Source organism: Ursus maritimus, unplaced genomic scaffold (assembly GCF_017311325.1).
Source record: "Ursus maritimus isolate PB19 unplaced genomic scaffold, ASM1731132v1 scaffold_14, whole genome shotgun sequence".
NCBI lineage: Eukaryota > Metazoa > Chordata > Mammalia > Carnivora > Ursidae > Ursus > Ursus maritimus.
Window position 1 is genome coordinate 32,300,838 of NW_024423786.1, and position 23,460 is coordinate 32,324,297.

The 23,460-nt window shown below is 38.6% G+C and overlaps 1 protein-coding gene across 22 annotated transcripts in view; it reads right to left on the reverse strand.

Moving 5' to 3' along the window:
* Positions 1–9,813: 9,813 nt before the first annotated feature.
* The window catches only part of LOC103674198 (sarcolemma associated protein), a 142,249-nt gene continuing 128,602 nt past the window's right edge, over positions 9,814–23,460 (reverse strand). For 12 of the 22 annotated variants that reach the window (XM_040628647.1, XM_040628640.1, XM_040628644.1 and 9 more), the window contains 6 exons: positions 22,987–23,307; positions 22,423–22,540; positions 19,428–19,599; positions 15,406–15,540; positions 13,127–13,216; positions 9,814–11,740 (listed from right to left, as the gene is read on the reverse strand). In XM_040628647.1, coding sequence (XP_040484581.1) covers positions 13,133–13,216; positions 15,406–15,540; positions 19,428–19,599; positions 22,423–22,540; positions 22,987–23,307 — 830 coding nt within the window. In that variant the 3' untranslated portion in view covers positions 9,814–11,740; positions 13,127–13,132. The remainder of the gene's footprint in view (positions 11,741–13,126; positions 13,217–15,405; positions 15,541–19,427; positions 19,600–22,422; positions 22,541–22,986; positions 23,308–23,460) is intronic. The other 10 variants (XM_040628646.1, XM_008703080.2, XM_040628643.1 and 7 more) reach the window with 1 other exon arrangement.

Sequence of the window (23,460 nt, forward strand, 5' to 3'; positions counted from 1 at the left end):
ACGGGGCCTTGGGCCAGCTTGGAGAGGTGCATTCCTGGAACAGAAGCGCCCTCGTGAGAGGAGGGGTGAGTCCCAGGGAGATCAGAACAAGGACCTATGCAGTTAGAGATACAAGGTCCTAGGACCCAGCGGCAAGGAGCACTTGCCATTATAAATGCCGCCATAGGAGGGAGCCAGATGAAGGTGGGGAAGCACGTGAAGATGTGCCGGCTTCCATCAGAAGCTCCCCAATGTCCAGCCAATAGAGCAGTCGCCAGTGGTCTAGGGGGACCTGAGAGAAATAAGGGCAACATCCTAGGTTTTCATAAAGCTCGTCCATTTAAAATACTTCTCCTTTTTTGATACAGGTCCACCATCCAAAAAGCTCTGAAACCAAGCTTTCTGGTTTGGCGCCAAAACTCATTTGGCAGAAAATCCTGTCCTGAACTGACATACGGTTATTTATAGCCTTTATTTATTCCACTTCGTTGAATATCCATATGGCTCACTGCAGAAATTTTAACATTTTATTACGGACTGTTATTTCAAAAAATGTGAAAAATTTTTGATTCCCAAATTTGGCTTCCAGGGTTTCATAAGGAATTGTGGACCACTCTTAGGTAAGTGCATCCGACTTTTTAGGTGTATAATGGCCTTTCTTTAATGAAATGGTGAAAGTAAATGGTAGCTGGGTTTTTTTCTTAAACAAAACAAGAAGTGTTATTGCTTGGTAAAATAAAAAGTTGGCACCCTTATGTCTAGCTGCAAGATTTCTGGAACATTTTATTGTTCTGTGAAGGCCGACTCTGGCATAAGGCCCTTCTGGTTCTTTATAAATCTAGGCTTGATTAGAACAGAGGTTGCCAGCTGGGAGCCCCACTGGCCCAGGTGAGCCTGCACACGTGTTTCCCGCCCTTCAGGCTGGCAAGTGCACATGAAGTCCAGCCCTCAGTTTCCCTTGAAAATGCAGGGGATGTTGACAGCAGTCCTGCACGGCATCCCACCAGCGGGAGCCGGGAGGCCGACCAGCCAGCCCTCTCTCCAGACCGCAGTGCGCGGTTAGCCTCGCTGCCCCTGGACACACGGGCTAGAAGAGACCGCTCTTCCGTTAGGATCGCGGGTCACCAGCTCCGTGCAGGACCGGTGTCCCAGCCGATACCTCCACACACAACCGGGAGGCTGCTGCTCAGGGACCTCCTGCAGTTTGCCCGGCTCAGTGAGCTCCTTCGCGCACACAAAAGAATTCGCTTGATTAGGAATTCCTTCTCTTGTTCACAGAAAATGCTGAGAAGGCTCCAGTTCTCAGGAACATTGTCACAGCCTGCCTAAGGCCGAAATGCGGAAAGCCTGCGTGTAACGTGGTCCTTCCTCCGTAAGGACAGCAGTATTCTGAAGAAACAGCTTCAAAAGATGGTATTAGTGCATTTAAAACACTTTTTTTTTTTTTAAAGGCACACTATAAGCAACCAAAAAAAAAAAAAAAAAAAAAAAGAGAGAGCGAGCGAGTTTTGGTTACTCAGCTGTACCTGCCCGCCAGAGCTGGCTGGCCCTCGCACGGGGCACACGCTTCTCCGGCAGAGGCAGCCTGCCCAGGGGAAACGGGCTGCAGAACACTCCTTCAAGCGTAAAGCACGGAAGACAGTAAGAAACACCCACGTACCCGTCATCAAAAATGAACCTTTTTTTTTTCTTTAAAGAAATAAAGCACTCATTTCAGTTAGAGCGGGTGTCCTTTCTGTTTCTCCTTCACTTCAGTCTTACTTCCCTTCTATCACCATCCCAGAAGCAAATATACCAAGTTAGTATTTCTACTGTTACAGTTACGCTTTTCCTACATAGACAACAGAGTGGTAGCTGTTTCTCATTCAATATTGTTTGAGCTGTAGCAGAGTTGATACATATAAACCCATTCATTAGTTGTTGACAGTTAATGTTGGATAGTGCTCCCTCACACAGCTGCGTACCACAATTTACCTGTCTCCTTGATGATGGACATTTAGGTTTTTCTCAGTTTTTGCTATGATCTAGAAAGCTTCCATGAACAAGGATCCTTGCACACATACATGTGAGTTTCCCTAATACATTATAATCAGAAGGGGGATTGTTGGTCAGTCCTACACATTTTTTAATAAAGATTTTATTTATTTATTTTACAGAGAGAGAGCAAGCAGCGGGAGAGGAAGAAGCAGGCTCCCCACTGAGCAGGGAGCCCGATGTGGGGCTTGATCCCAGGACCCTGGGATCCTGACCTGAAGGCAGATACTTAACCAACTGAGCCACCCAGGTGCCCCAGTCTTACCCATTTACAACATTTACTAAATATTGTTTGATTCTCTCCCAAGTGGCCCTATCAAGTTACAGTCTCACCCACAATGAATGATACTGTTTTTCCACACCTTTACAAACACTTAGCATTGTCACATCTTCATTTTTTTTCAGTGTGAAGATGCATGTAAAACATCTAAAACTTTTAAAAGGCACAATAACAAGCAAAATAAAGATAGTGATTTTTATGACAGGATATCTCACTGGTGCTTTAATTTGTATTTGCCTGGTCTTTCTAGATTTTATTGGTCATTTGGATTCTTTTTCTGAGACTTGCTAGTTCCTACCCTTTGACTGTTTTTCCTTTGGATTTTTCTTATCAGGTTGTAGCTACATATAAATTTGAGATACTAGTCCTCTGTTATACATTTATATATATTTATATATATGTTGCAAATATCATCTTCCAGTTGGTCTCCTATTAAAGACTTTTCATTGTATACTTTTATTTATTTATTTATTTTGAGAGAGAGAGAGAGGGAGGGAGAGATAGAGAACAAGTGGGGAGGACGGTCAGAGAGAGAGAAGCAAACTCTCTGCTGAGCAGGGAGCCTGATGTGGGGCTCGATCCCAGGACCCTGGGATCATGACACGAGCCGAAGGCGGAGGCTCAGCCGACTGAGCCACCCAGATGACCCAGCATACATTTTTTTAAAAGACTATCTTCTGGGGCAATTTTAGGTTAACAGCAAAATCGAGTGGAACATTCCATGCATTTTTAAAAAAGCCCTGAGAGAAATTCCTATTAAGCGCTCATACATGTCAATAATTTATTATTAATCTTATGGACATGGACTGTGGTAACTGACTAGGATTTAGGCTTGGTTATTAGAAAGCTTAGAGCCCTATGTGCAGGGTGGCATAGAATAATTTTTTCCCTCTGTTTTCACTCCACTTTATATCCTCATTCTTATTTTATTTTCTTCTTTCCCACTCCCGTACTCATTTCAACCATGCTATTCCATATTTTAGGTATCTGTAGAGGCCACTTGAAAACCTCATTAAGACAAAGCAGGGAATAACGCACATTCAGTACCTTTATACTCGGTAATTGGTGAAAACAAGGTCCAGTTTTTCTCACTGTAGTGTTTAAGTATACTTTAAAAAAGGCCAAAAATCTGTAAAAAACAACCAAGGTCTTCTTCCAGTCAAATTTACACCCATGGTAACAGAATGTTTGCAGCTACTAATTGATTTTATTCCAGACCAATAAGCACACCATTATACTATCTATCTACCAGTGGCTACCACTAACAACTAGAAAGTAGTGTTTTCAGTCCACCTTAAGACAACTTCCACTTCCTTTACCCAACAAATATTTATTATCTAATATATGCTAGGCACTGTACTAAGCTCTAAATATACCAGAGTGAGTAAGGACCCAGTAGTAGCCCTTGGGGAGCTTCTAGTCGAGTGGGGAAGGCAGAGAAGGAACCAGCAACTATAGCATAGAGGAGGGGTAAGCTGTGAGGAGAGGTGCACCTAGCCCAGAGTGTCCAATAGGAAGTGCTCCCTTAGCTTTTCACATAATGGTTGAAGGACGCAGTTTTAAGAGATCTACTTTGAGAAATCTTGATAAAACCTTTTTTTTTTTTTTTAAGATTTTATTTATTTATGTGACAGAGAGACAGCCAGCGAGAGAGGGAACACAGCAGGGGAGTGGGAGAGGAAGAAGCAGGCTCCCAGCGGAGGAGCCTGATGTGGGACTCAATCCCGGAACGCCGGGATCACGCCCTGAGCTGAAGGCAGACGCTTAACAACTGTGCTACCCAGGCGCCCCAAAACCTTCTGAACTTAAGTTGTAGGTATGACAGTTACCTTGAGGAAGCACAAGCTTGATAATTCACCACCCAAAGAAACGCATTTCCGAAGTGCTCTCTTGTTTAGGACTTTCTACAACTCATTTGGAAACAATAATCATGATATAAGGGAAAATGTAATTCTTACAAAAGTCTTTTTAATTTGTCCATTTTGATATATTTCATAAAATCAAGTCTGCCAACCATTCAGGTTTCCTAATGGGAACTTAGGTGTGGAACCAGTCTCCAAACTGGCTCCCAATGATCCCTGCTGCCTCTTAGTATCCGTACCCTCGGTCAACCCTCCCAAACTGTACCTGGGTTAGTCTGTGTAACCAAGAGAATATAGCAGAGTGACGATATGTCACTTTAGAGATTCAAAAGACTTCCATCACTTGTTCTGGGGGAAGCCAGCTGCTGTGTCTGAGCAGCCCTATGGTGAGGAACTGAAACCTTAGGCTGACAGCCACCTGAATGAGCTTAGAAAGGACTCCTCCAACCCTAGCTTGTTTACAACTTCATGAAACCCTGGTCCAGAACCGCCCAGCTTAGCTGCTCCTGGATTCTCAGAAACTGTGATAGTAAATGTTTGCTGTTTCAAGCTGACAGATTTGGGGGATAACTTGTTATATGACAATGGATAACTAAAACAACAGGTTTTGAGGGTCTTGTTATAAAACAAGACCAGGAAAACAAATGTATTTTAAGTATTCAAAGACAGATCACTTGAACATATAGAAGGTACTATTACTCCAGGCGCTATCACAGTACTTACTTGTCTTCACTGATAATAAGGGCTTTATGTGGACACAGCACATATGTAATTCACCACCTAATTTAAAATACAAAGCTTTTTTTTTTTTTTTAAGTTGCATCACTGAAGAGATTCATGGATTCTCTAAGAAATAATGGGCCTATTCACATCGTTTTCTCAGAGCAAGAAGGTCCATTCCTTTGATTACAACTGGTGCAATGTATCAGACCAGGAGCATTTGAAGAATCACTGAGGAGATGCTGGCTATGTAGTATGTGGAGTGATCCTTTTGGTGTGGAAACTCTTACCTACCACCTTGGTCTATTTCTGCAGAGTTGGAAATTCTACAAATGACCTCGTAAGTAAACCATTTTATATTTGCAGAGAGAGAGATGGAGAGGGAGGGGGAGAGAGAGAAATGTTCTAAGAAAATAACAGGATAAGCATCTCATGGTTTTGGTTTTTGTGGGTTTTTTTTTTTTTTTTTTTTTTTGCATCAAATGTTTATTGAGCTCCCCTTAAGACCCAGACATGGTGCTGGACACCAGGGATATACAGATAAACAAAACACGGCCTCCGCTGTCAAAGAGGTTGAGACCCAGCAGGAAAGGCAGGCATGTAAACAGATAAGAGTATGAAGCAAGCCATGGTACAGAAGGCACAAAGATGGAGCCCAGGAAGAAGTGCCCATCTCTGCCTGGGAGGGTCAGGGACAGGCTCAGGGTAGGACATACACATTCAAACGGAGTGCAGCATTGACCCACAAGTACAATTTTTAAATAAGATTTATTTATTTACTTGAGAGAGAAAGAAAGAGAGAGAGCATGCACAAGAACATGAACAGGAGGGGTAGAGGGAGGGGAGAGAGAATCTCAAGCAGAGCCCACGCTGAGTGCGAGGCCTGCCTCGGGGCTCGATCTCACGACCCTGAGATCATGACCTGAGCCAAAACCAAGAGTCAGACGTTTAACTGATTGCACCACCCTGACGCCCCCACAAGTACAATCTGAACACCCATCTCCAACTGCTTGAAACTTAAATATGGTATTGTTGAAAATCAGACCATTATTGGACATTGGGGATTAAACATTTAGCTGGTGTTGTGTGGATTAAAACATGTACATGCTGAAGCACTGAGGAGAAAAACATCCGGTGTGTTAGGGTCAGCTAAGAGGGAAATGGGACTGTGGGGAGGTGCAGAGCTGCCCCCTCCAACAGGCACCGGCTCCCACAGTTCCAGTCACGGTTTTTTTAAAATGTGATTTTATTAACTATTTTACAAAGTGCTAAGTTAGAATGCCCAACTTTAAAACAATACCAAATTAAGTTTGTAGAAGAAAATGTAATCAGCTTTACACACACTGACTTTATAAGGAAAATAAAACTTTGGTTAAAAATATCTAAAACATGTTAACTCCTTCAAGTTAGTTATGGAGTACATGGCAGGGGATGGGGGTGTGTGTGTGATGGGGTTGGTTAAATAAGCATAGGCTAATTACCTCAGAGCAAGTTTTCAGCCAAAGCTAGAATGGCGTAACTATGCAAAGATCTGATCAACAGTGAAGTAATAAACAACAGAAACCTGGGATTCAAGAGGTGGAAATGGTTGAGGTTTTTAGTGCCTCTGATGCCCCCTTCTTTGGCTGCTTGAAGAGCCCACCACCAAGAAGTGTTCTCAGCTTTGAAGAAATGGATCCCTGCCAACTTAAGAGGGACAAGTATGCTGTTCAAGCAGACATGCCTGCTTCAAATTCTATGTGGAACAAGATGATGGGACATACATAAAAATTCAGGATAAAAAAACCCTGTAGGCTGTAATTTCATAGAGTATAAGTTTGAATCTCTGCTAAATGAAATCTGGCTACCTAGATGTACTTGGGCCAATTCAAGAGGTCAAAATGAAAAAATGAAGTGAACAGCATCTACGGACAGCAGAAGCACAACCAGCAAAAACTCCTTTACTCCTCCATCCCCACCCCTTTTCCCCCAGACACTTTTGCTTTTACTTATTTTCAATGTTCTTGTCTTTTTCATAGGCTTGATCTCAGTGACCTTGGATGACAGGGGTAGTAAATGATATAAGATCTGGGCTTAATCTTTAGGAAGAAATACGCAGCTGCCTAATCTCTTGAAGGAGCAGCACTGTAAATACATGTAGTAAGATACAGTGAACATGTGCCTCCATGTGCAAGGGATTTTTGGCTCCATCCAATCCATGCCCCAGCCCATTAATGGGAGATTCCTCTCAAAGAACCTGTCTGGTTATGAGACTTCACCGGTTTAAAAAAAAAAGAAAAAAAAAAATCCTTAACCCTAACCTGTTACTTGCAAGGTACAGTTCAGACCATTTAATGGGACAAAACTCCAGAACAGCCCATAAACCCTTAAAAATGCTTTCCAGGGGTGTCTGGGTGGCTCAGTCAGTTAGGGGTCCAACTCTTGATTTCAGCTCAGGTCATGATCTTGGGGTCGTGAGACTAAGCCCCACATCGGGCTCTGTGCTCAGCAGAGTCTGCTTGAGATTCTAAGAATAAATAAATCTTAAAAAAAAAAAACGCTTTCCAATTACAATGTCTTTTCTAGGAAAATCAATCTCAGATCTTAATGGTTTGCAAAGCCAGGTATTTCGAAAGAAACCAGTCCTGTTACCCTGACCTCCTAGAATGGAAACTTACCTTTGGCTCCATAGCCAGATGTCTCTGGCTTGGGTGGCTGGGTGGCTGAAAGTGAGAGGAAATGTACCCCTCTTCTATGGTCCCACTGGCTCCTGTGTCTTCCTCTACTACACAGTATTGTAAATGCCAACTTCCGTGCCTGTATTTCTCCTCTACACCAAATGCTCTGTGACAATAGGGACTGTCAGGACCTAGTCCAGTGCCTCATACCAGTCACTCAATAAGTATTTGCTAAATGAATGGAGAGAAAACCATCTAAGCCTGGGATATAATGTGGAGTAGCAAAAAACAAAGTAATCATAATTCTCAACTAGGTAACAATTATTCTTACTCTGAGTCAAAAATTCCCTGGATTTTTTTCTTTGATAGGCAAAAAGGTGAGAATGGATAGTTAAGGCCTCTTCCAGGATTCTAATTCTATGTACACATATTCACAAAGCATGTTTAAAAGTGTAAGTCCGTATTTTTAAATGAACATACCAGAATTCATTAAGTGCAAAATAAACATCAGTCCCTTTAAATGTAGGTACTCTGACAAGTTACTTACTCATTCAATTATGGAAACCAATTTGGAATTCTGCAGAATACTTTTTGTTTCTAATTCAAAACAAAACCAAAAAACTTTTAAAAAATTTACAAAAGCAACATATATTTATGACTATAAATAAATCAGAAATTATAAAAGGAGAAGATAACTGACCCACAATCACACTGACAAAAGCACTTCTTATTTAGCCTAGGTATACATCTGAGTCCTCCTGGTATAAACATATCCTATATGTCTACATTTTTCTCTTTAAAACCAGGGTTATTCTACACAGGCAGCCTCTTTCTTTTACCTTAATATACCTTATGAATATCTCCCCAAATACTTTGCAAGCACAGTAATCTGTAGGGTGACAATATTAATTTATTTAACCAATGACCCACTGCTGGATATTTAGGTTATTTACCCATCTCTATTACAAAAAAAAAAAAAAAAAGCTACATTAAATGTCCTAGTAGTCAAAATTTAGCGCACATAATTTTGTTTTCAAAATTTCCAGAAGTGAATTTCTGAAACAAGGCTGTACATTTTTAACAAAGTTGATTTGTATGTAGTTGGTAGGTAGCAGATTTCCGTCCTTTTGACAGCAGATATAATCACTGAAAGGAGCCGAGAATCACTGGGGGTCGAATCTGGTGATTAAAGTGAGAGATCAGGCGAGGCAATAGTATTTTTAATCGCAAGCCTCTGACTATTCAGCAGTGTGACTGGTTTTCACATGTGACCCAAAGTGACTCTGAAGGCAGTTGCAACAAGAATTCCAAACTGTTTTAAGCCTTGGCTCATTATCAAACTAAGCATATTACTTCCCAAAGACACAATCATGAAGGGGACGAACAGAGCTAGGTGATGAAGCTTTCTCAGGATTCACGACACTGCAGTTATGTCTCGTTCACACACATAGAAAGTCTCAACAGTTGAGTCAACCAATTCACTTTAAATAGCTGTACTGGTTCCCCTAAAACTTAAGACATTTGCAGTTTTCCCAGTGTGAGATTCTCATAAACACTTATTTACCACTCAAATGACACTTCACATGTTACCTTTTTAATTTTCATACTACCACTAGTCATGTAGATATGACTCTCTCCATTTTACAAACAAGGAAACAGAGACTCAGAGAAGATCAGTGATTTGCCGAGGCAAAAGCTGCTAAGAGGCCCAGCCAGGAGGCCAGTAAGGATCTGTTTAACTTCACGTGCCACGTTCCTTTGCTTTTCTGAGCCGGCCATGTAGCACCTCTGGGTAATTCTTAAATGCATCATTATAGGGTTGTTCAATCTTAACTACTGTGATTAAAATTTCTTAATGACTATCACCACCAGTGAATAATCCTACTCTTTATTCAACCTGGAAGTGAACTGAAGAAACTGGAGGTATTGCTTATGAATAGGCTCATTTATATTAAGAAAAACTTGCAGTTAACTACAAAAACCCATTAATTCAATTTGAATAAAGTAAATATTGATACTAGACTTTACATTTAAAGAGACTTGTCTGGCAAGTGAGTCACGTTTTAACAATAACCATCATAAAAGGGGGAAAAATTAGAGTAGTAAGTTAAATAAAAGGCTAATAAAACTTGAAGGAAACAGCTCAGTGTTTTCTTTTAAACCCTGAAGAACACCAAATATATATAATATTGCATTAAGAGTCATTTCAAGAAAAGATTATTAACAATCTAACAGTAGAGTCCACACTAAGAATTTCAATGATATCCAACTCGAAAATGCATAGGGGAGTAAAGTTATTTTATTAAATCATGCACATCACGTGTGTTAGTGCAAATAGTTTAATCTGTACTCCAGAAATTCTATTGTACTTTATATCTTTACAAAATAGATTTAAAACAATTATTTACTTTAAAAAATGTAATTCTGAAGTTAAGCATTTCAGAACAATATTTGCAATAACCTATATACAAGAGGTACTGGGTACCACTGGCATATTAGCATTCTGTGGTGGAGTGGCTTCCTGCAACAGAAAATGATGAAATGAACTATATGACAGCATTTTCTACAAGTCATTTGTGACTAATTCCTCCATAAATCTAGTGATCCTCCCAACAGCAAATCCCAAATAGCTTAAAATATAACCTTTAAAGTATAAACAATGACTGCCAAACATCACAAGGCAAATTATATTCTAAACTTCTATTTCAACATTTGGCTAGGCCTGTGGATTGCCACAGAACATTCAAGCCAACTCACTGACATTCCCTCCCAGTCTCCATTGACTGAAAAATTTAACTATGTGATTCTTTAGGATATTCTATGACCTAAATAAATTTTATTGACATAACTGTGGTGCCGCACAAAACCATAGCTAAACTTTCACTTCTGTGTTTTAAATTGATAACATCAAGCAGTGTTTAGGTGCTTCACTGTGCATGGAACACTATTAATCTTGGGAATAATGCTTCTCATAAACAGAACGTCCCAATTAACAACAGTAAAAAGAAAATAACCATTTGCATACCCAACCAGGAAATCTGTTGGTAGGTAACAACAGCTCACCTTGAACATGAATTAGCTTTGAAATACCATAACCAAATTAAGTCAGTAAAAGCTTATCTAAAGAGATATTAATTCTTTCTTCAATTAAACATGCTTGGAGGAAGAGATGATAGAAAAAAAAAATCATGCTTCCTAAAATGCTGTATATGAGAAAGTAACTTGGCTTTTAAAGAAAATATCTCTTTAAATACATGAGGTTTAATAAATTACATTCCAATTGACTCAACAGTTTGGTTTACTGCACTGAAATTGTAGAATTACTGTTTTTGCTCCCAGAAATACTTCAGTTTGCTCAAGAAAATACACACTCTCATGGAAAGTTTTTCAAAGTTGATGTCCTCCACATCGTCAAGTCACATTAAGGCTGAACAAGCGTGCACATATTCCCCAAATTATCACTAGAACAGAATATTTTCCAAGTGTATTTCTCCTTAAAAAAGAAAGTAAGAAAGAAAGAAAGAAAGAAAGAAAGAAAGAAAGAAAGAAAGAAAGAAAATCCACGCAAATAGTTGTCTCTAAGTCTTGTTCCCAATAGCTCAGTGGTTTTATAACAAGTAAAAATGGCGTAAATATGTAAAAAATATATATATATGTGTATATATTTCAAACTGATAGGCACTGAGCACACAGGGCCTCTCTTCCCATGTATGTATTGGTTGTTTGGTTTGGGTAGTTATCGAATCAGAAAAATGAATTATCTGGCCATTAGAATTCAGAGTAAAATACCCACAAATTTAATGTTATAAATAATTTGGTGTACCAAGAAGCCTACTTTAGGCCACCATAATATTCAGAATCTCAACATACTAATTTAAAAATTACATGAAAAATTGCAAGCAAATTATTGCTTACAGTAGAATAAAGTCACAATTTTATATCCTCTTTATAGATAGATACATTTTATATAATTTAAAGCAATGACCCTACAGCTGTATTCTTGCACTTCTGCTGTCTTAAGAGGTAAAAAGGAAGAAAATGGTTCTGTTTGTCCCCAGCATGAGTGTGATGCCAGCTTCTAAAGGGAGGACGGTGTACGGACTCAAGAAACGCTCTCATGGAGAAGCTCTGGCCAGACCTGGCACGTACAGCACGATGGCTGTCACCGCAACCAGGGCAGCCAACATGGGCATCCAGGGCCAGGGTTTCTGTGTGGAAAGAAACCAAGAGTCAATATCACATTCTTCCCTCTCTTTTCATACCTATTAACCCCTTGGTTCCAGAGAGTCCTGAATACTTAACAGAATATTAGAAAAACCTGATCTTTGCATTAGAATACATTTTAAAAAGAAAAGGAAAAAAGGTTCGAGAGTGCAGGTGTGAGGAGAGCCATTAACAACAGGAACGCTTTTAGAGGACAGTGGTGTGGAAGCCTGATACAGCTCAGGAAAGTCTTGGGTAGTTTTCAATTTTGTTACAGCTGAAACCTAATAGTGACTTCTAAGAAACCCTGTGGGCTCAGCCTGCTTTACTTACTCCAGTATCTATACAACTAAATGATGTACACGGATGCCTGGAATACATGTCTGCCTAAGATATTTATTTCTTGATGAAAACCAGATTTGTATGTTGGGGTAGTTTTGCACAAGGAGCTGGGGAGTAAGGTGACAGAAAGAAAATGGTCTAAGCTTTGATCCTCTAATGTGAAACCACAGAAGACAAGATCAGATGGGGCTCAAGATAGGGAAGTACTATTAGGACCCTGCCTCTTTGATAATTGTGGTAAAGACCATGTCCAATGTAGTAATGTCAATGTGATTATCTCATATGTTCTACTAACACACATGCCTGTTACAGGCAAGCATGGGTGGGCGAGTCCCTGTTAACTTTCAGAGGGCCTTATAAAATCAACCTGCTCTGGCTGATAGCTTTATTTTCACTAGTGTTCTGAGAGTCTTATTGAGAAAGCTGGCTTTTAAAGAGATAATTCTGATGTTGCAGATCAAGGCTCAGAGAGATATGGGATAGGTTTATACACTCATAAGTAAATGCACGTTGGGGTTGAGATTGTGAGCCAATGGCCTGGCCCATTATGCTAATCTCATCCTTTTTCATCTTCATAGCCACAGTGTAAATATAGGCAAAGGGTTGAAAGGAAGAAACTCTACACTATGGAAAAGAAGACGGAGAGGAGGAGGGGAAGAAAGCTGGCTGAAAACTTCAAAGAGGCAAACGCTTCATTTCTCATTCAAATCTGATTAAACATGTAACTGGGAAGGGGTACTAATATTGCAGCAACTCTTAGTTTACTCCAGTTTGCTAAAGACAAAGACTCAGTTAAAGGCAGCTCATTAACAACTGGTTAGGTTGGAATTAATTCATGGTTAGAAGTACTACAAAGGAAACAAGACAAAATGTTATGTGATTAGTTGATTGTTCAATTCATTCGTATGACACAAGACATGGCATACTAAATGAAGGGTTTGCTTCAGGTAACAAAATACCTGTGTGGTTTTGCCATGCACTATATTACAAATATGGCACAAACAGGTGACGGGGACAAACAGACAAGGACTCAACAGTAGTGCTTGTACCTTTCTCTACCACAATGGACCGAAACACCAAAACAGGAAAGCCAGGAATAGGCCGATGAATACGGCTGGGACGGGTTGTAATATGGAAGGCTAAAGAAGGGAAGGGATATTAAAATCATTTTATGCTATAAAAAAAAATCAGGTAAGATGATTTAGATCCCAGGGGGGTGGGAAGGAGGGTAGGAAGACTGAAGTAAGAGAAGTAATAGCACTCAGGTTTTGCACTGATTCAAACATTTTAAAGACATCTAATACAATCCAGAATGATGGGACTGTGGTATGTAACTACCAGTTTAAAAGGAATAGCTGGAGGCAGTGGATGATGTGGGTGTCCCTGGGACCCTAATGAAACGTAGCACTTTAAGACAGAGCAATGGCAACACTTCACCAACTGATGCTCTGCTGGACCTTACATGATTTTTGTTCCATAGCTGGAATCCATTATTTGATAATGTCTTCCCTTGGAAATGACTAAAGTTTATTTTACCCCTCCACTGAAAAACCTTTTTTTAAACCCAAATTCTCTTGCCTGAGATGGTATTGCTTTCAAGCTTAAAAATAAAATACCTTGTGATACATGCTTCCTAAACCAAGCAAGAGATCCAACACAATGTGTGATAAACATCTGATATATAAAGACAGGCAGCTGAGTCTCAGGGCTTTCAGTTATGTTACCAGAATATAATTAATTTTTAAAATTGGAAGGAGTTACTACAATGAGTTTTATTACAGAGAAAAATTTAGTACCTTAAGTCTAATACCATTGAAAAAGGAAATTCACCTTTAAGGCAAATTATTGGTATAACTATAAATAATAATAGCCAGGTTACTTTTGAAAGGCTCTAAATAGTACAGAGGGATCCATTCTGATTATGCTAGATGTCTTCACAGGTTAATTTAATAGAAGGTGGACTGAAATTCCATACTCAGAAAGATATGAATTAACACAAAAGAGAGAAGTAACCAAACCATTATGATCTGACTTCGGAAGAGTTCCATAATCTACATTTTCAAAATAAATGCAATCAATTTTGCTTAGCATAAAGGCTCCATACCCAAATTATCAACTTCTGAAGGGCTTCCACCTAAACAACAAGCCTCCATTTTCTAAAAAACTAAGACTTTCTTTAGCAAAGGACAGTTGGACACAACTCATGAGCATTCTGTGTGCAACTGTGTAATCGGACGGCCATGCAACATCACTCTTTTGTACTTGTGTGGCAAAGTTAAGCAGAGTGCTCTCCTCTGTAGGAAGTGTGTGGCTTATACCACTGCAGTGTCCAAGCCATGACAGGGATTTGAAATAAGTCAGAGCACAACCAACTACACTGAACAGCCATCAGTTAGGGCCCACAAAGGCAATGATAACCGAAACGTAGAACACAACATTTATTTAGTATAACATCTTTTTAAAGACCATCTGCCTTTCTAGTAAATGAAAAACAAACTAATAGTAAACTCAATTTATATAAAAATGTTCCAATTTCACACACACACACACACACACACACACACACACACAGCCCTACAAAAACTCAACAAATATTCCCTAATATTTATAGGAGGTCAAAAAGATAACTAAACTTTTTAGGAATATGCCTTAGTGAGAACATTATTAGTATAAAATGAAAACCATTATTAAGTTTCCATTTTTTGATGCTAAGGAGTCAACATGTACTACTCTTTCTTAGGTGGGTCCCTGGTGGTACAGTGCTTCATTTCTCAGCAGGAGAAATGAAGTGCCAGATGATGGCTTGGTGACAGAACTTCAGATTCATCTGGGAAAATCTGACAGTTCTTAGGTAAATTATTTTCTTGCAAACAAGGCTCTTCCTCCAGGCAGTCCTCAGGCTCTTCTAGGGATACAGGTTAAAGGGGCAAATTCTTTTTTTTTTTTTTTTTAAGATTTTATTTATTTATTTGACAGAGATAGAGACAGCCAGCGAGAGAGGGAACACAAGCAGGGGGAGTGGGAGAGGAAGAAGCAGGCTCATAGCGGAGGAGCCTGATGTGGGGCTCGATCCCAGAACGCCGGGATCACGCCCTGAGCTGAAGGCAGACGCTTAACCGCTGTGCCACCCAGGCGCCCCAAAGGGGCAAATTCTTACTCAAAGATTTGACAGCACAATGATTCCATCATGGAATTTCATAATGAAAAGCTTAGTTCATGTACTACAGGCCTTAATTTCTCAAATTAGTAATAAAATCCTCTGAAAAATCCATTTCAGGGCTCTCACCTGCCTCTCAGTCAAAGCTAAGCCAAGTTTGCAAACACTTACATTATTTCCTTTCTCTCGGAGCAGCTTCAGGTTGTCTTTACATTGTTTGAGCTCATCTGTGATTGATTGTTTTTCCTGCTCAGTCATTTCAAACTTCAACTTCAGTTCTGAGAGTACAGTCTGTGTCTTTTCATACTAAAGGCAAAGAAAAAAGAGTGTGCAGACTCAACTTAAAATGGGTATGAAGTTATGGTTCTAGTCAGGCTAAATACCAGACCTTATTAGCCACCTGCAACACCAGAGTCAAGCCTTTTTGTTTTCAGGAGGATAAGAATCATTTGCACTAATAATAGGAAGTCTTTAATGTTAACTTTAGTCTATGTAAGAACTTTCTGGCCCTGGAGTTTAAAAAAAAAATAAGAGAAATCACCATTGTGTCATCTGTTTCTAATATAAAGGGTCACTCTTTCCATTGAGTGAGTTAGAGGAAAAATAAAATAATTTTCAAAACGAGCAAAAGAAAAGCAAGTGCAGAAAAACTCTGTAGGCTAATTAAATGGCAATGTTAGGAAGTCTGAGTTTATATCCTGGTAACCAATGTCAGCCAAGCTATTTTCGTCCTGAAGTAAGAAGTACTAACTCCCATCAGGCTTTCCTTCACACAGGCATCACTGGGTAGTAAAGTGTTCTGGAAAAATGAACTTCTAGGCAAATGATGTAAAGAAATATATCTAAAGTACTAACCACTATGATTGGGACATTTCTATTTTTCGACCTAAAACTTATAAGCATCAGTAAATAACTTTTACAAATCTGTTCCTGATAAATATTTTTCTAGAGTGAAACATGCCACTTTCTGTTCTGAAAAATTGTTCATTGAAAAATGTTCATAATTTGACATTCAGACAGACAAGCTCTCCTCTGAATACAGGTGAGGTCATGCAAGACATAGTATGGCTTGCCTCTAAGTGCCCAGGAGGCAGGAATTCTGACTGGTTCTGCTTCTAGATACTGCATCTTACATGCAAGCTGGGCTCCCAGTCAAAGAGCAAAAACTGTTCTACCGCTGGTTATGCCTCTGTCTCAGCCTCCATTCTGCCATCTCTAAAGGTTTTAGAAGGAAGAAAGAAAGACAAGGGCTGGGAATAATATGCATACACCATGGGACCAGCATACTTCAAAGGTTTCTCCTCTTTCCACCTATCTCCTAGAAATTTCTCAATAAAGGACACCTTTACGTGGTGCTTCTGAATAATGCAAATACTCTGGAGTGATTAATTAGGAGCTCATCATTATGTACTCCAAAGAGAAATACTAAGCAGGATGTAAATGTATAAAAACATTAATCAGAAGAGGTGGGGGTGGGGAGATCTCTCGAGTCAGCAGAGAGATCACCAGTAAGTGGAAAGAAAGATACGGGTATAGAGAGGGAGGTAAAATGTGAAAGGAACTCCCTGTTACCTAACAGTGTTTCCAGAACAAGTCCAGGTAGTATGCCAGACAATGAACTACAGAATAAGATTCCTGGACTTTATGACAGCTTTTTTTGTGGGGTCTGTGGACTTCCTTCCACAAGGCAGAAGGTTGCCGGCAGGCTGCCAAAGCAAATCCAGTGTACCTAGACTAGTCTCTTAGAACATAATCAATTCTCAATGATCTGATTCTTAACAGTGACTAATAAAGGATAAGTGAAAACTGCTTTGCTGACCTAAATTCTCCTTTACTTTCCTTTTCCACTATTCTTACATCCAGCCTGCCCTTTACACCGAAGCACTTAATCATTTCTCCATTCCAGGGGCTGTGAGGCAGAGTGACAGGAAAGCAGCTCAGTCAGGAAGAGCCTACTGTTTACCTTCAGCATGTGAGCAGGGTGGGAGGGGTTCTGGCCCCAGAGCAAGGTGGTGAAGCCAGACAACTTTCCTGAGTCAGTCTTTGCACCATGGACTTGTGTACTCAACGTTTTATGAATTTTTAAACTATAGATATCCCTACTAAAGTATAAAGATGCTTTTCTTAAGTCAGATATAAAGATGATATACCATTATTTTTCTCTTAATACTTGAGGATTAAAATTTACTTTCTCATGTACTTTTTTTTTTTGGTTAAATGTTCAAATACAAGTTGCCATACATATAAAATTTAATTGTTGGAACAAAAGGTCACCTTCTGCAGCCTTAGTTTCACACCTGGCTTGGATAGCATTTTTGCTCCCTCTTGCTTTCTAACTTGAAGGTGAGAAAGGAGCTCAGTTCTGATTAAGAGGAAAATACCACACAATATTACCAACACCTTTGGTTCTTCTTCATAAAAATAATCATATCTGGCTTGCTTAGCTTGTAATAGTTTAGCCTGTTACAGTGCTGAAGATACATGATACTGTGCACATTAAGCATGATTCTATGAGAGAAAGGAGAACAAAAGGGAAATGTTGAAAGAGAATATATGTGCATTAATAAAAGGTAGTAATTCATTTGCAGTGGATTACACAGATATAAGAACCTCATTAGAGAACATTTTAGTTACAGACTAGTATCCAATAGTTGACATCAGGACAAACAGAAAGAGAAGCAATTTTACATTACAAAGGAGTGTGATGACTACACATCATTTCACAATGGAAAACACTGAACAAGAAAATAGAAAAGAAACATATTGACAAGTTCACACATATTTTTAAATGTGCTGCATTTAATGCAATCCGAAGCTATCAACAATTTAGATGCTGTGACAACATGCCACTGCCATTTGTGGAAGCAGTTAAAGCATTTCTCACTGATTGTTCAGTGACCAAAAACAGGCAAACAAATAATGCAACAAAACGGCCAATGCATTCAGAGTAACATACAACAGAATCATCTTCCAACCACAGCATTCTTCCCAGATTTTGAAAGAATTATGGCATATGGACTGGAAGGACACAAAGTGCTTACAGTATTAAATACTAGGATATTTACTTTGGCACAAAATTTGTGTTCCAAATAAGTAAAATGAGATTGCTCCCAGAACACATATCCTTAGCAAGAAGACAAAAACGAACATATTACAAAATCAATATGGCCACATGTAAATAAAAAATGTTACAGGTTTTTTTTTCTTTAAGAACAAACATGAAGACAGAAGAATAATCATGTCCACTTTGAGGATACTACAAGGGAAAGGGAAGTGCAAAGAAAAACTGCATTGATTGAACAGATTTTCTAAAAACAATTTTAGAGAAATTTGTTATTAAAGACAAAGAGTTGTCTTCAACTTCCTTCTATGAATAACGAACCCTTCATTTAGGAGAGTCTACAACTGAGATGGGCCCTGACCAGAAGGTCAAGGTGCACCAGCCTTCTCTGTCCCCTGAGCTGGCCAGGACTCAATGCAGGGAGTAGGATAAGGTGGCAGGACTGAATGCAGCTCTCCTTGCCCTGCTGTCAACTTCAAGTTTTTGCTCAGAAAGAGGCTGGGTGGGGTCTCTACTCCGAAATCAGCCCTCACCATTTTTAACATGATTTTTTTTTTAAAGCCACCCAAGTCAAGGTTTTAAGCAAAATGACATGAAAAATGAGCATGCATATTTGTGAAGAAGGGGAGAAGAAGGGGGAAAAGAGGTGGGAGTGCAGGAGAAGAAAGTAAAAGGTCACAGAACATGTGTTTGGCTGGCTGGCTATGAGGTGAATTTTACATAACTTTCAGGTCAGTGTCACTGAGGGCTTTAGACAGCATTATGGTGTGGCCCCACCTTGCTTTCCAAAAGTATTCTAAGTTAAATATGATACTGTCTTTGAAAGATAAACAATGAATTGAGTAATCTGGTATACAAAGGGCTTCTCATATAGGTCAACTAACTGGTAGAGAAAAAATTTTAATATAATTTTGTATATTTATATTTTTGAGACCAAACCCTACTGATGCATTCTCTATGTATGGACCATGATACACAGCTAGAAATCACCAAGCAGAGATGCTCCAAGTATCAACTTTGTGACGGGTAATGTGACTCCTGCTTCTCTTTATTTCTAACTAGCATGAATATCTGATTTGCTTTTGGCTTTAAGTCCAACCATAATTGGGCTCATGATGTCTTTTCGCTTTACCTCTTTCTGTACATCCTTTGCTTGGTTTTCAGCCTTACTGAGAAGAGTTTTTAAATCAGCTGAATCCCGAAGATGCTGTTCTTTCAAGGATCCCACTTGATTCTCAAGCTGTTTCCTAGTCATCTGAAGGATGCTGAGATCACTGGTAAGCTCTAAACTCTGCTTCTGAGAACTGCAACATAAATATTGATAGTTATTCAATTTATATAGAAATTAGATATAGCAGGAAGTCCAATTTCTCATACATTTCACTAGGAGGGATGGAGGAAATTTCAGAGGATGAAAAACATATAAAAGAGAACAGGATATGTTCAATACATAAAAAGCATTAAAATACTAAAAAAATTGCTTGTTTAAAGCTGTGTTCTATTTTCAGATTGAAATATGCACAGAGGCTGAAATCTTAAAAGTGGAAGTAGGAGGTGACTAACTGTATATTTTGTTACATCACATTATATTAATTGTTTCATAAAAAGATTCAGTGTGGGGCTTCCCTAGGAAATCAGCACATATTTCAACTATTTTCTTATTTAAGTACTTGACAAATAGGATGGGGGACAAAAACTTAAAGCTTAGGAGCCACTGGTGGCTCAAGTAAAGATAAACCTACTCGAATGAAAACACCAAATTGGGGGAAAAGCATGACACAAAGAACCAGGAGGCGGGGTTCTAGAGCCCAGCTGAGCAAGTCACTTAACTGGTGCAGTTTCCTTCTCTGAGGAAGCATTTCCTGAACTCTGTGCTAGGCACCATGTTACACAGACACAAATAACACAAGGAGAGTCTCAGTGCCCTCCACTGTCAAATAAGAAGACTGAACTCAATAATTTGAGGCTGTTCTCTGGCTTAAATTCTATAATTACTTTTGTGACTTGATGTAAAAAAATCCAATTTACACACTAGGAAAACAGCTTGATAGGCAGGAATAGAAATTCTTTGTTCAATTCCTTCTATATCACAAACAACAAAAAACAAAAGACCTACATAGTGTAGCTGTTTGAAAGGATGTGGCTCCCATCCACAACAGAAATAGCTAAAGGAGAATAAAGTTTTCAAGATGACAGTTTTATGCTTCTCAGAATGGATCATAAGACTCAGACTCAATACTGTTAACGAAGGAACTATGGAGTATAAATCCATTCTGATTGTATGGCAGGCAAATTCTTGAGGGGTGAGTGTGATGTCAGCCCAATATAGCTAAGAACTAAGTGGTATAGAAGACTCTGTAAAGAAAGACTAACTACTAAATACTACTTAAATGCTGAGGAGGCTTGCCAAATAAAGTTAGAGTGCCACTAAACCAGAAAAGTTTAGGAAACAGAATTTGTCGTAAATAGTTTATGTGAGTTTAGGCAGACAACTCTGACTAATGATATAATATATTCCACCCTTCTGGGACCTAATATTTTAAAACTGTATGCTTCTAAGTTATAAGGCGTTTGCTGCTTTGCAACACTTCAAAAAATCTGAAGTGATTTAAAAAATAGCATTTAACAACTTGCCAGATTCTAGTTAATTACATCTCAAAAAAGAAGGATCAAGTTTAAATCTTTAAAATATCAATAATCCCAAGGCAGGAATAATTTAAGATAATCAATACTAGTAATCAAAGAACACTATTTCTTGCTTAATAGAACATCAAACTAAACGGATTCCCTAAGATTCCAAATATGAAGAATTTGAATGTCTACATCATCTTACACTCATTTTAAACCAAACAATTGCCCAAATGTGCTGTCAACATAATCAGTTGGTACATATACACTCACATGTGTATACAGTTGTGTCCTAATCAGATTTTGGAATTCTTTTTACAGAATTTTCCATGTTATAAACATGTTTACTTCTTGTTACTAATTATCTCTAAACATTTAAAAAGTAATATAAATAAATGTATGAAAAGACTGAAAAGACAGGACACAACAGATACTATTAAAACATGGTATTGTAAGAAAGTATCTTAGAGAATAAGTCAGCACACCTTGTTCCTTCAACTAGTTCTTGATTTTTAAAGATGGATAGTCTATTACAATTTTTATTGCTTATAAGCAGGTAATGAGGCTTACTATTTTCTGATGTATCTAGTCCTTTCTTTGTTTTCTCCTAAAGCTTGTTTTTATGGGAACTGACCTTGACGTTGATCACTGAGCTTCTGCTAACCCTGATGCTCTTTAGGAGTATAAACACAGGCTAACGAGACAGTAAAGAGTCCCATTTCTGGTGTACTGTGGTGAGGGAAATGGATTAATTAAGAGTTGCCTAAATAATAAACACGTACTATTTCTATATTCTGAATTAGAACATAAATAGTGTTCAAATAAAAATATGGAATGGATCAAATTTTTAAGGAAAAAAATCAATTTTAAACTATACAACAAATGTTGATGGGAAAACAGGACTCCACTAAATTTGGTGGCATAAATTTATTGCATTCATTGGTTTGCTTGTAAGGTACTGGATATGAGAAAGATATAACTGGTTTTGGAGAGTTCTTGATTTTATATATTATTACTCTTTGTATAACTCTGTGAAATTCAAAAGCTGAATCTGTATCTTTCAGTGGTATAAATTCTTTATTATAGTCATCTCCTGATTACCCTTACCAGCAGAAGGAATCACTGGCGTGAAAGAAAAACAACTTACATTTGAAATTTTTATCATTTAGTTTATAGGACAAATTTAATCATAAGTATAGATCTTTGCTGTTTGTTTGTTTAGGGCCTTGGTGGGAGGTGGGGAGCTGTAGTCCACGAATGTATATTCCTGGAGTACACCAAAAGGAAAGGACACGTAGGATGATGGTGGAAGTTAAAAAAAAAACCAAAACAAAAACCTGCTGAAGTATTCAGTTAGTGTGCTTAACCTGTCAAATAGCCAAAAAGAGTCTGGATGAACATTTTGCTCCAAAAAGGTATTTAAGTATCAAATTTAAATTTAATTTAGATGAAAATTTAAGATAAAGAAATATTTTGAAGCTAAAAGAGTTCTTGCATACTTGTGCAATTCTTTTTCTTGCCGCTGCAGTTCTGATGATAACAAAACATTTTCCTTTTTTAGAGAATGGCATTCGGTTTCCAATACATTCCATTCCTTTCTCAACTTCTCTAGTTCACCTAAAATAGTCCCAAAACATATTCATTAATATAGGAACATAACTTCTATAATAATTCAAAGGATAAGGGAAATATTTCAGAGAAAAACATACTTGCCCCCCCTTAAAAACATGTAGTAAAATTTTACATGGCTATTCTTTGGTTCCTGTTTATTTTGCATCTATATCTCAGGTAAGTGCCATCACCTTGAACTTCGATATTTTCTTCCTACCTCACTTTTATAAGACAAATAATTTCAGTAATATTGAAATATAAAATTGTAAAAAAATTTCAATTTATTGTAGAACTTTCGGACCTGAACAATGTTTATAGTCCCATATAAAAACATTGCTTTATGCAACTAAACTATTATCACAGAGAAAAATAGCCCAAATGGTTATTTTGTGCAAGTTATAAAGTTATCATTGTCAAGAGTTGAGAGCTTTATGTAAAATATGCGCACTCACTTTGTAGCCTTGTTGCTTCCTCTCTCTGCTGGTCCTCACACTGCTGACATCGAAGCTGAAAACTATTTTGCAGACTCGTAATTTCTTTCTCATATTCAGACGCTGCTTTCCGCCACCGCTCAAGCTCAGCTCGCACCTTCTTAAGCTCTTCTTGTAACGAGGCAATGTCAGTGTCCCGCTCAGAGGCAGCCTTTTCTGCTGCTTGATGAAGGAGCAAAATTTCATCTCGGGCACTAAGCAGTTCATCTCGAGTGCTTGTGATTTCACTGTCCTTCTCCTCCCGGAGATTCTCAATATTGATGTGTAACCTCTGTAGTTGGGCTACAAAAAGTATATTTATTGATCCATCATTCTCTTTGACCAAAGCAATTACAAATAAAATGAACAGCCCAAATGGGATTGTAGTTACTGCACAGCCCAGGCTGTCAGAGCTGTTTGTTGCTTTTGATTAAACAGTTCAAGCAATCCATGTTA